Source organism: Brassica oleracea, chromosome C6 (assembly GCF_000695525.1).
Source record: "Brassica oleracea var. oleracea cultivar TO1000 chromosome C6, BOL, whole genome shotgun sequence".
Classification (NCBI taxonomy): Eukaryota; Viridiplantae; Streptophyta; class Magnoliopsida; order Brassicales; family Brassicaceae; genus Brassica; species Brassica oleracea.
This window is the reverse complement of record NC_027753.1, coordinates 15,099,841-15,113,547: the sequence shown is the minus strand read 5'-3', so window position 1 is coordinate 15,113,547 and position 13,707 is coordinate 15,099,841. Positions and strand designations below refer to the sequence as shown.

The 13,707-nt window shown below is 35.4% G+C and overlaps 1 protein-coding gene across 1 annotated transcript; it reads right to left on the bottom strand.

The window, feature by feature from the left end:
* Positions 1-9,435: 9,435 nt before the first annotated feature.
* Positions 9,436-10,622, bottom strand: LOC106299489. Its single transcript, XM_013735573.1, has 2 exons — positions 9,985-10,622; positions 9,436-9,773 (listed from the first exon to the last, which is right to left on the bottom strand). The coding sequence occupies exons 1-2, from the start codon at positions 10,479-10,481 to the stop codon at positions 9,608-9,610; spliced, it is 663 nt and encodes a 220-aa protein (XP_013591027.1). The 5' UTR covers positions 10,482-10,622; the 3' UTR covers positions 9,436-9,607.
* Between the last annotated feature and the right edge of the window lie 3,085 nt (positions 10,623-13,707).

Below are 13,707 nucleotides of genomic sequence, written 5' to 3'. Positions count from 1 at the left end.
CCGTCACCTTATCCACACTTGAAGTAGATAAGATTTACGTGGAGGTAAATTTTCTAAAATTTTAATTTTTTATTATTCATTTAATTTAACTTTAAATTTTTACTAACAATATTTATTATTTGTTTTTAAGGTTGTCCCTAAAAAAAAAGGGACGGGCGTTGGGGATTGGTTCCGTCAACGATGTTCCGAGAGCGACATCGTCTTATGGTCAACGACGGGATGATGAAGTCACTGAGCTGCGTAACGTATTGGCCTCGACAAAAGCTCGTATGGGTGGAGTCGAGGGCTTCTTGGACGTTATAGCGGCCACAAATCCGGAATGGGAGTCCATGTTGAGGAACATGCGACAACAAAATCCCATTCTAAGCGAGTCATTCGACACACATAACGAGGCGGATGTTGCGAGGAGGAGTGAGGAATTCTACCAGGCGATGAACGACCCTTAGTTCCTTTTTTCCGGTTGTTGTATTATAAATTCAAAATTTATTTATATATAAAATATTTTTGTATTGTTTTTTATTCTAAATTATAATTTTATTAATAAATTAAATAATTTTAATTATTTTTTTAATTATATTTTTAAATTCTGTAAAATAAAAAAATGAAGTAAATTTGTAGCTAATTTACGACCTATTTACGTGAAAATGTTTACGAGGAAATGACGAGTATTTTACGAGGAAACGTTTACGAGGAAATGACGAGGAAAGATAAACAAGTAATTTACGAGGCAATACTTTCGTGGTAGTTACGTGTACTTTACGAGGAAACACTTTCGAGATATTTACGTGTAGTTTACGAGGAACACGTTTCGAGGTATTTACGAGGAAATATAGCGACCTCCTTACGTGGAATATTTACGTGGTCTTTACGACGTAATGATGTATTTCGTGTTTACGACGAAATATTTTTCTCGCTAAGTTACGACATATTTGCGAGGAAATATGTGTTACGACGAACGAGTAACGACAAAACGTGTTTCCTTGCTAATTCCCCGTAAAGCCTCTTTTACGACGAACTCACGAAGAAAGCCGCCCTCGTTAAACTTATGTTTTTTTGTAGTGACATCATTAATTAACCAAAATTATTTATTTTGTTAGATTATTCTCTAACCAAACTTACGATTATTCTCTAACCAGATTATATTCTATTCAAATTTTACAATAAATTAAACAAATATATTTAAAATGTGACTACAAACTTTAAATGTTATATGTTCATTTATATTATTATTTCATTTCACATACAAAAGATAAACTATAAAAGATAAACTATATTGTATCGCAAAGCTCAATGTGATAATTCAGTTTCTATCAAAAAAGGACAGAAATCGAGAAGATAAAGAAACTCCTTTTGTTGATGTTTCTTTAATCTGGATTTTCTATCGAGACGGTCGATATTACGTCAAGTACATTATATTAACTAGATTGCATCAAGTTGTTATCGATTTTTTATCCGATCGTGGGTTTAGACCCATAAGTCTATGTTGTTTTGAGATACGGGATTCTACTATATATGTCTTATCAGTTTTCCCTCCATAAATTTAATATCATCTCCAATAATAAAATTTATTTTTACATGTAAAGGTAGCTAGTCACCAACCACGTTAAACATAGATGTCATTGTTATATTGCTATATCCATCTGTTTGTGTATCTATTTTTCTCATTTTTATCACAACACTTTTCTAGTTGTTGGAATCAACATTGTTCTTAAAAGGAGATCGCATGAACGAGTTGATTAGTTTTGGTGGAATCAAATGAAAAAGAAGAGACAGTGTTACATATATAGTCTCAACAGATCGTATAGAACACAATTATAAGAACACAAATAAAAAACTCTTTTTATTAATCTCTCTTAAAGAAACACTCAAAAACCTTAAGCTCCTCAATCACAATACTCTTAAAACTCACAAAAGTATGCAACACTCTTGCAACACTCTTGCAACTCTTTATATAGAGATTATATTTCCTAAACTCATTAGGATAACTTAGACTCCAAGTGATCTTTAAGCTTATCTCCAATACTGTCCCCCTTAAGCTTAAAGTTAACTTCTTGAACTCCCACAAGCTCTCGCATTTCTTTGAACTTGATTCTTCCAAGTGCTTTAGTTAAGATGTCTTCCTTTTGATCCACTCCCGGAATGTGTTGGACATTGATTTGCTCATTCTGTACGCATTCTCTAATGAAGTGATAACGCTTGTGTATGTGCTTGCTTCTTCCATGAAACACAGGATTCTTTGTGAGTTCTATAGCCGACTTGTTATCAACTAATAGTTTTACATGATCACATGGTGTCTCAGTGATCTCGCCGAGTAACTCTTGAAGCCATATGGCTTGCTTTGCCGCTTCTGTTGCCGCCATAAACTCAGCCTCGCATGATGATAATGAAACAGTTTCTTGCTTTTAGGAACACCAAGTGATAGGACAATTGTTCAAGTAGAAGATATGTCATGTAGTACTTCTTCCATCATCCTCATCTATATTGTGACTACTGTCACAGTAACCAACTAGCTCTACCTTGTTTGATCGCTTGAACGTTAGACCATAGCTCGTGGTTCCCTTTAGATATCTTAGTATCTGTTTCAATGCAGCAGCATGAGAGGTCTTTGGCTGATGCATATAATGGCTAAGTAGTCCCACACTAAATGCAAGGTCCGGTCGCGTATGCAACAAGTATCGAAGACAACCTATGTTTCTTCTAAACTCAGTTTCATCGACACTAGCTTCTTCTGGTGCCTTCGACAATACGAGACCAGCATCCATTGGTATATATACCGAATTACACTCATCCATGCCTGTCTCTTGAAGTATTCTGATTGCATACCGTTCTTGTTTTAGTTTGATCCCGTCTTTGTGTTGTAAGACCTCGATCCCTAGGTAGTATGTCAGAAGACCTAAGTCGCTCATCTCGACTACTTTTGACATCTCTTCTTTAAACTCAAGTATCATCAATCGATCTGACCCTGTCACTAAGAGGTCATCAACATATACTGCTACTAGGAGAAGATTACTACCTCGACGCTTACGGTATAAAGACAGTTCTTTCGAGCATTTAGCAAACTTCAATCTCTCGAGCACTTTGTTTAGCTTTTTGTTCCAAGCTCTAGGAGCTTGCCTCAAACAATATAATCCTTTGTTCAACTTGTAGACCTTATTCTCACTTCCCTCGACCACAAAGCCTTCTGGTTGCTTCACATAAACATCTTCTTTTAGTTCTCCGTGGAGAAAAGCGGTCTTGGCGTCTAGGTGGTGTATCTCCCATCTGTTTGAAGCTGCAAGTCCTATGATGAACCTTATAGTTTCAATACAAGCAACAGGAGCGAACACCTGTTCGAAGGCTACACCATGTCTCTGTATGTATCCTTTTGCCACCAACCTCGACTTGTGTTTGTTTATACTTACGTCAGAGTTGCGCTTGATTTTAAAAATCCACTTGAGACCGATAGCTTTTGCTCCTTCGGGTAATTCTACCAAATCCCACGTCTTATTCTTTATAATAGACGAGATCTCGTCTTGACATGCATCCTTCCATAGTTTCTCTTTTATGACATCTTCAAAACACCACGGTTCTTCGTTTATGAGTAGTAGCAATCTTTCTCCTTCTTCTTCTGCTAGAAGAATGTAATCACTCAGATAGTTTGGCATCCTGGTTTCTCTGGTTGATCTACGCAACTCGTGTGGAGATTCGATGTTGGTTTTGTCTGTTGTGTTTGTTTCTATGAGTGGGTTTGCGTCTCCTTCCTCCTCTTTCACTTCGCTAATTTCTTCTGGTATTGTTTCTATCACATCATCTCTGATGCCTTGGTTCCCGAAGTCTCCGAGTTTAACTGTAAACGTTCCTGGTTCCTCGGGGTCATCTCGTGTTTTGCTCCAAATCCATGATCTTGCTTCATCAAACACCACATCCCTACTCACAACTATTCGCTTAGTTGTTGGATCCAATAACCTGAATGCCTTAGAACCAGGCTCAGTCCCGAGATGTATCAAGGGTCTTGACCTATCATCAAGTTTTCTTAGGTGTAGAGCGTCTATCTTAGTATGTCCAATACACCCAAACACTCTCAAGTGCTTCATGCTTGGTTTTCTTCCTTTAAACACCTCATATGGTGTTTGCGCGTCTAAGCTTCTTGTTGCCACACGATTGATCAGATATGTAGCATGCCGTATGCCTTCTCCCCACATATAATTTGGCATGTTTGCGTGCTTGAGAATGCTCCTCGTCATCTCAAGTAACGTTCTGTTTTGACGTTCTACCACTCTGTTTTTCTGAGGAGTGTATGGAGCGGTTAGATGTCTGTGTACTCCTGATTCCTCGCAAAACATATTGAACTTTGTCGAAGTAAACTCGCCACCTCTATCTGTTCGAAACGTCTTAATGCTCTGTTTTGTTTCTTGTTCTACCATCGCTTTGAAGCTTTTGAACTTTTCGAACGCGTCGCATTTCTCTTTCAAGAGGATCGTCCACATATAGAGAGAATGATCGTCAATAAGAACAAATATGTACCTATTTCTTGCTGCAGTCGATGGTGTTATGGGACCACATAGATCTCCATGCACTAGTTCGAGCAACTCTGAAGCTCGAAAAAACGTCGATTGTGGGAATGACGCACTCGTTTGCTTTCCACAAAGGCAAGACTCACATATCTCCTTCTCAACATTGATCTTCGGTATCCCTAGGACCAACTCATTTTGTATCATCATCTTCATCGAGTCTGTGCTAATATGTCCCAATCTCACGTGCCATCGTGCACAGTCCGAATGTATAGCCATGTGAAAGCACTCAACATTGTTTGTCTCCATCGCGACTTTATACAGTCGATTGCGTGATCTAGTTGCTTGTACAATAAGATTCCCATCTTTATCATGTAACGTCTGACAATCACCTCTCATTCTTACATCGCAGCCAGCTTCAGTGGCTTGACCTAGGCTGATGATGTTGCTTCGTAGTTTAGGTATAAAGTACACATCTTTTAGAAGTTTCTTCTCTCCCGTCTATGTGAGGAAAATAATGGAACTTTTTCCTTTAATATCAATCCGTGAGTCATCTCCGAACCTTACCTTCCCGATAATTGTCTCATCAATAAACTGGAAATAACTCCTATTTCCTGTCATATGGTTACTTGCACCGTTGTCCAAGTACCATACTCTATCTCCATCAGAGCTCGACTCAAACTCTTTTGGTCTTACGTTTCGTTCGTTGAGATACACGATCTCATGCATCATCAATGCATCCGCCGCCTCTGTATCTTCTTCTTTAGTTTCTGTTGTTTCTTGCAGCTTAAGAAGTCTGTCAGGACAGTTAGCCGCAAAGTGACCCAACTTGTCACACCTAAAACAAGTTACTTTAGAAGCATCACGATTCTCCCAATACGACCTTGATGACTCTCAGTTCTCCCAGTAAGACCTTCCACGTCCCACTACAAGAAAATAGTAATATTGCAATAGTGGTATATTGTTGCAATTCTCTAATATATTGTTGCAAAAATGAAATTGCAAGAAAAATGTGACAAATTTTAATGTCTTGCTGTTTAAATGTTGCAAATTCACATTTGTTGCATATATGTAGCAAAATTAGCAAGAAATTGAGTTGTTGCTATAATTGTCATATTATTGCAACAATGGTTTTATAACAATTCTGTTGTATTTTTGTAACTTTTTTTTTTGTAACTAAATAGTGACAAATCATTGCTACATAAAATTTATAGCAAATAACATTGTAAATTTGCAATTAATTTATTTCTTGCATTGATATAGTATTAATGCAATAAGAAGAATAAAAAACGACTGTTAAAATTACAACGTATAGTTGCAACTTATACATTGTTACAAAAATTTGCTACATAAAAGATACAAAAAAAGTTGTTGTTGCAAAATTTCTTTTAGTTACTTTTACATTTCGTGCAAGGTGATTGTTACGTGCCATCAATTAATATTTCAATAAAATTAGTAGACTATCAAGCTTAGCATAAATGATCATTGTGGTTTTTATATTTAATAGCAGATGCATGATTTACTTTTATAATATATATATTTAAATGATCACATTTATTCAATACAATAAAACATTTAAAAGTTCAACAACCATTCATAAAAAGAGATCAACGCTAATTTGAAAACTAGATAAATGATCCATCCATAAAAAACATCTACATTTTTTCAAACTCCTCACTAATTAGCTTTTTCCGTTCATCCACAAATGATCCATGTGATTTCTTGTGTGTCTCCCGAAAACATAAATGTAAGATGCATATCCATTCTTTTCCTTCTACAAAATAAAAATTAATCTGAAAAAATGACAAAGTCAAAGATAACACTTAAAACAAACTGATTAAAAAGAAGTAAAACACAATAACATACTGGAGATGAATAAGCTTACGAAGAACTTTTTTTTTTTTTTTTGTAAACTAGCTTACGAAGAACTATTGTGTACAGAAGTGTAGAGTTATTAAAAAGCACACTTATGGTCTATATATAGATATATGAAAACAATAAAATCTGAAGGTATCTTGATATGGGATATTTTCTTATCATTTAATATCATATTATCTCAACAAACTAATGGGATCAAAATATAAGATGGAAACAACAGATAACAAAAAAAGGAATCTAAATTTTATTACTAGTAGATTCTTTTTGTGTCCCTTAACCAAAAAAACAAACAACTCTTTACACAACTAATTTTATTCACGTTGGGACTGATGATGTGCATTTTGATATTAGTTAGTAGAAAATTTCCATTTTTAAAAACTTAAACTTAATACTATAAATGATCGTAGTTTCTTCAATTCCAAGCAACATATACGTCTTGGATAATGTGGTCGAACATCAACTAAATTGCCTACTCAATAGAACTTTTTCTGGTTGGATTTAATCTAACAACCGATTCATGTTTGAGCTCTTACATATTCAGGACATAGTAGAATAATGAAGTGAAATCCTCAAGATCTAAGGTATTAAATTTCCATAAGTATATTTTCTAAAGTTCCATTGTGTACAACAAACTTGTGTTCAATCAATTTAGGGACTAGGGGTTATAAGTTCTCGGCACATAATCAATATGACTAGTCATTAGCGTTGCCAAATATAAACTTTGAAGATCATTTACTTCATTGTCTTCTTTGTTAAAATAGTACTTCGTCTAATCAAACAATCCTAATTAACACTTATTAATATACTATACTATATTAGTTATTTTATAAATTATTTTTGAAAAATATGTAAATTAATTTTTCATCTAATTTCTTTTTTGAATAGAACTAAATCACACCATACTAGACCTAAACAAAATAAAATTCATAACATAAAACTTTTTACAAAATCTCAAGAATCGGAAACCTTTAAAATATAGTGTACATTTCAAATTATCTAATATATATATATATATATATATATATATATATAGTATTTTGTTGTACTTTATATACAAAACGTTTTTTAGGAACATATGACTAATGTCACGTTTTCGTCACGTATTGTTTATATTTTTTTTTTTGCAATTTAGCAATGGTTTTTAAACTGTTGAATGTTTCTTGCAAAATTTGTGAGATATTTTTTTACGTCGCAAAATGTTGCAATTTACTAATGAAAACCTGCAACATATATTTTGGTTGTAGTTTTGCAATGTTGCAATTTACTAATGAAAACCTGCAACATATATTTTGGTTGTAGTTTTGCAACATATATTTTGGTTGTAGTTTAACATAAATGAAGGTTGCAATTTTGTTGTTGCAATATTGCTAATTTCTTGTAGTGTCCTCTTCCTCGATTATTATATCTTCCTCCTCGGCCTCTTCCTCTATAGTCGCCATGATAGTCTTGATTTGATTGTGTTTCCATGTTGGCATACATCAATTTGCTTTGATCATCTTGTCGATCTTCTTCTTCTTCGCATATGCGTTCTTCATAAGCCTTTAGTTGCCCAATGATATCTTCAAAACCAGTTGTATTTAGGTCCAGAATTTGCTCAAGAGAGGCAACTATATGAATGTATTTCTTCCTTGGTAAACACTTAAGATATTTCTTCACAAGTTTGTTTCTTCCATAACTTCTCCTAAGCCCGCTGATTTGGACGAAATCTCGGATAACTTCCCAACAAAGTCGTCTATGCTATCGCTATCTTTCATTCTGAGACGATCGAATTCAGACATAAGGATTTGCAACCTTGCCTCCCTTACCCTGTCCGCACCAACATGACGTGCCTTGACTGCATCCCAGACTTTCTTGAACGTCTCGAGTTCTCCAACTTGTAGAATCAATGCTTCGGGGATTGATTGGAACAATATGGCAAGCGCCATATCGTTTTTATCGGCTTCATTAGATTCATTCCCCACCACTCCCCATACTTTATGAACTTTAAGAAAGGTTTTCATGCGTATTGCCCATACGGTATAGTTAGTGGCCTTTAACATCGGACACTTTATGGAGGATGGTCCTCCTTCTGTAGGTTTCGCTGTTACTATGTCTCCCATGGTTGCTTCTTCTTGATCTTATTGTGGCTCTGATACCAAATATAGTCTCAACAGATCGTATAGAACACAATTATAAGAACACAAATAAAGAACTCTCTTTATTAATATCTCTTAAGGAAACACTCAAAAACCTTAAGCTCCTCAATCACAATATTCTTAAAACTCACAAAGGTATGCAATACTCTTGCAACTCTTTATATAGAGATTATATTTCCTAAACTCATTAGGAACACATATTTCCTTTTTCATCCTAAACTCATTAGGATAACTTAGATTCCAAGTTATCTTTAAGCTTATCTCCAACAACATATATGTGTGAAAGACGATGACAATATGTTTTTTTCTGTTTTATATGTCATTGTTATATATTTATATATTATTAATTTACTTTTTGTTATAAATATTATTTTTGTTTAGGAGTCACTGGCCACGTCATAGCCAGCTTATCATGAAGAAACGATTAGTTGATTAGTCTATAGAGAGAACTAAATTATTTTCAAGGTGAAGGTTGATTTGTGTTCTCAGTTGTGTCCACCTTTCTCTTTTGCTTTCGTAGTCATTGTTGTTTTCTCTAGGATCCAGCCTCCGCTAGTTAATTTTGGTGTTGTTTTAGTCTCCCTTTCTTAGGGATTTGGTTCTGGGAAAACTTATGGTTTTCACCGGCAAATGTCTCCGGAGTCATCCTTTTGTACTGCCGATTTGTATCTCAAAAAGGTATTCCACCACTGTATCCGTCAAATGATGAATGAAACTTTTAGTGTGAAAAGAAAAGATAGGTTTAGCAAATGTTGCTAATGCATATTCGGATAGGGACCACAATTAAGTGTTGAGGTATGAATCAACGATTATATATATGCAAACATAAGGTTTGTGTTGAAGCATACGTAAAGCCTTAGGTTGACACGGTAGTTGAAACTAATTATTGTCAGAAAAACTTGTTTTGAAGGTATGGGTGTACACAATCTGGCTAACATTGAACCTGGTAAAATAAATAGTTCATTTATGTTTGCCTCCATAACACTTCATCTACTGAAGTTAGAGAACATGAAACAAACAAGTGAAGATGACAGGTAAATTTTAATAATTTCCTTTTTAGCTACATTTATGAATTATGAAACTGACTAGGAGCATTGAGAATGATCACGCCAAGAGCCAAAAGTTCTTGTGGGTCTTGGTGTTTAGAACATACCCTCCATTTTGACCTTTCTTCTGTACACCAACACATGTGCATTTGCTATTCTCGATTAGATATTCCGCTGTGTCTACTCCTTTTGACCCTCTTAGAGACCCTCCAGGTCGCCTAGATCTGTCATAGAAAACCATTCTCATATAATTCTATGCTTAAAGAAATTCAGACTTGGAAACTTCAAAATGTTTTTTCTGTTTCTCAAACAAATATAAGTAGAGTGGGTCATTTTCTCTTTAGCTTGGGGGCTCTTGTTTTACGTTTCGTAAATATTTCATGATAAATGATTCTTCTTAATTGGATTATCTCAAGAAAAAGAGAGAGAGCATACCCTAGAAGGGAGGATGATATTGTCCTCCGCTGACCAATGATTATAACATCAACCCCAAGTTTCTCTCCGTGAAGAAGAATAGCTGCAGCTTTGATGCCTTCCATGGTTATACACTCGGTGTGCACAGGCACCTTTGGCTGAGCGACTTCACATATCCGTCTCATCTGTTCAAGAAAATTTCCTTCTCCTTGACCAATTTCTGAGGCCAAAGATGAAGCGGAGTTTGCTGTGCTAGCATTAAAATTAGCAGCTCCTGGTGAAGACCCGCTGGTGTTTGAGGAGGAGCTGGAGCTTGGTAATCTCAAAAAACTCGAGAACGCGTTTTTCCATGAGCCACCATTGTTTTCAACATGGAAGAGAATAAGCTCGTCTTGCTCAAGCACGGCATGTGAAAGAGCGTATTGAAGAGCAGCTGCGGATTCACGGGTTGGGTCAGCGATCACCATGATCCTTCGAGATTGTGGTGTTGAAGATGATCCTCTGCGACTGTCTTCCATGTCCGTTGCCTCTTCTACCTTCTTATTCTTTTTTCCTTTTCTTATAGCATCACCATTTTTTATGCCATTGTCACGATTTTTTCTTGTTGCAAATTGTTTCTTTTTATTTTCTTTTGGTCAAGAGAAATTTAGGGAATTCACGTTTTGTTTATCTCTGAAAAACAGTTAGGAAGGACTAAAGACAACGGTTTTTGTGTGTGTTTCTTTCTCAGGCTTGCTATGTTTAGAAATAGGTAAGAAAAGGAAAGAGAAAGAGAAAGAGAAAAAGAAAAAAGAATAAGAATGAGAAAAGATAATTGTGGTTGTGGTTGTGATAGTTAGTGTTGCTATATTTGTGTACTACGTCACCTTTTCTTTGGTTAATTTTAGGCATTACCAACATCTAACACAAAAACACATCCAAATCTCCCAACTATTTCATTTTCCTTTATTGGTTGTGTCTTGTTTCTATACTAAAAATTCTCATGCACCAAATTTCCAAATTCAATTTTGATGGGAACATTAAAATGGAAGCTAATGCATTTTCGGAAGAACGTGGTTGAAGAGAAAACTTGAAATTCATGGAAAGATCCACCCTCCATTTGATAACATTTATGAAACTAGAAAAGATTATGGCTCTACAGAGCTTTTTTGAAAGACTAATAGCTCATAGAATTTTATTGAATGACTAATAAACTAAAAAGAAGAAGACAATTAACTTAGAAAAAATGACCAGGATAGCACTAAAAATGTAGTTGAAGAGAAAACTTGAAATTCATGGAAAGATCCACCCTCCATTTGATAACATTTATGAAACTAGAAAAGATTATGGCTCTACAGAGCTTTCTTGAAAAACTAATAGCTCATAGAATTTTATTGAATGACTAATAAACTAAAAAGAGGAAGACAATTAACTTAGAGAAAGTGACCAGGATAACACTAAAAAGGTTTTTGTCACAAATATACCCTCTAAAAATAAAAATGATCAAAATAGCACTTAATATTTTATCAAAAGAGATAAATATACACTTATACCCCCAATGGTAAATTAATTTAGACATTAGGGTTTAGAGTTAAGGGGTGAGGTTTAGGATTTAGAGTTTAGGGTTTAGGGTTTGGAGTTTAGGGGTGGGGTTTAGGGTTTAGGGTTTAGAGTTAAGGGGTGGGGTTTAGGATTTAGTGTTTAGGGTTTAGAATTTAGGGTTTACGGTTTAGATTTTAGGTTTTAGAGTTGGGGAGTGGGGTTTTGGGATAAGATTTCAAATTTTGAAAAATAAAAAGAAATTTAAATTTTTCAAAAGATAAAATACTATTTTGATCATTTTAGTTTTTGAAAGCTATTTTTGTGACATAAACTTAAAAATGTGTTATTTTGGAGATTTGTGCATTAACTTATCTGACACAATTGTATTTAATTTAAAATGAGAAAGGGAGATGCTCCAACTGTGCAGCCAAAGTTACAAAGCTAAACACATAACTTCAGTACTTATTTATAGGAAGCTACTTGTAAGGAGAACCCTAAACACATGGGCTTAAGAAATTATAATGGGCTTGATGACTTTGCTTTGGGTTTGTCTCTAATACTACCTCGCAAATTTGGAGTCGGGTGAATGCAAGAGAACAAGTTTGAACCCCAAATGCATATGGCTTGGTGGAATGAGTGGTGGAAGCATGATCATATGGAGCTATAGGTGTAATCTTCAATTCACCATGTATAAGAGATTGTTTGGTCGTGAGTATCGCATGGCTTTACTCATAGATTTCGCTTGAACATGGAGAGCTTAGTCAATCTCACTCATAGGTACATTGTGACCTTTCTTTCTCACAAAGAGTCCGGGTTATTTGTGACCCCTGTAACTCATCAATTTTGTCTGATAACAAAAGGGACTTTCCCACAACAACTTTGATCATACCCACTATTTATCTTCCATCCAATAACCAATTAGAATCTTCATAGACCTTCTCCTCTTCTTTTTGGCATTCTGTCAAACAGTTTGTCTGCCACTCATCATGTTCATAAAACCCAGCAGAAACTTGCATCTAAAATGACCGTTAGCTAAATGACCGTTAGCTAACCCAAACTAGGATAAGTCATCGCAGCTTCTTAATTCCAGAACAATAAAGCGAACCAGCATTGTCCTATCACGCTATGACTACAAGGCATTACTCCATGTTCTGTCCTGTCGTAGAACAAAGAAATTACCTTGGATAAGTACACGCTGGATTTTGTGCCCATGATCTCTGAATTTTTTTTGACTTGATGTTGCTTTCACCACTACACAGTTGAGAGCTCGACAATCAGTCGATATCTGAGAGCTAGAATCCATCGATACGTATGACTTGGTATCGATCGACAGCGAAGCGCGCAGAAAGCCCTTTTGGTCACAGCCGACTTCAAGCCCAAGATTTCACCATTTTACAAGATTGCCCATGACGAGTTTTACTCTAATTATATAAGCTTTGCCGCCATGTTAGAGGCAAGGTGGTGCTTTTCTTGTGTTTCATTGTTTTATTATTTTCAGCAAGGGTTTTTAGGATTCTGATAGATAGGAGAGAAGATCCAAAGTTATAATTTGTGATTGGAACTCCATTGATATTTATCTTATTTATTCTATGCAGTTTTTATATCTAACCATTGTTATGAATTGCTTAGCCATGTCTGAGTAGTTCCATTGTTAGATTTTAAGGTTTAAATAGGTTAGGAGGGATTAGCCCCAACTATAGATCGATGAGTTGTGATAATTATCTTTAGGATTGTTCATTAATGCTTGTGTCTAGATTAGCTACCTAGAACCTGCCCTTGGATTGATTGATAAAAGCGAGAGCTTTATTCTCATCCTAAAAACATTCTCAGAGAACTATGTTTCTTGCTATGAGCAAGGCGAGAGCTGATCTAGTGAGCTTAGTAAGCCTTCATTCAACCTACGCATAAAGCTTAACTAGAGCGCGTCGATCAATATCACACTTGAATAATCGATCGACGGTGCAAAAGGTGTATCGATCGATACGCCCATTGGAATATCGATCGACACTTTCTATTGATCAATATAACGAGAGTTGAGATCATAGATCTAGTTAATAGACAAGTCAATACACGCGAGAGCTGATTGACTTGTTGATCAAGTAGTTGAGCTTTACATTATCATGCACGCAACTTATTAGACATCTGTAGGATTATAATTCCAACTTTCCTGAATAAAAACCCTAAGTCTAGTTATTTCCTTTTTAAGCACCAAAACCCCAAACC

Excerpts from the sequence above, each read along its gene's own strand:
- LOC106299489 (XM_013735573.1), bottom strand. The coding sequence starts at position 10,481 with ATGGAAGACAGTCGCAGAGGATCATCTTCAACACCACAATCTCGAAGG. Across the intron at positions 9,774-9,984 it reads ATATCATCCTCCCTTCTAGG|ATCTAGGCGACCTGGAGGGT; the intron begins GTATGCTCTCTC and ends TTTCTATGACAG.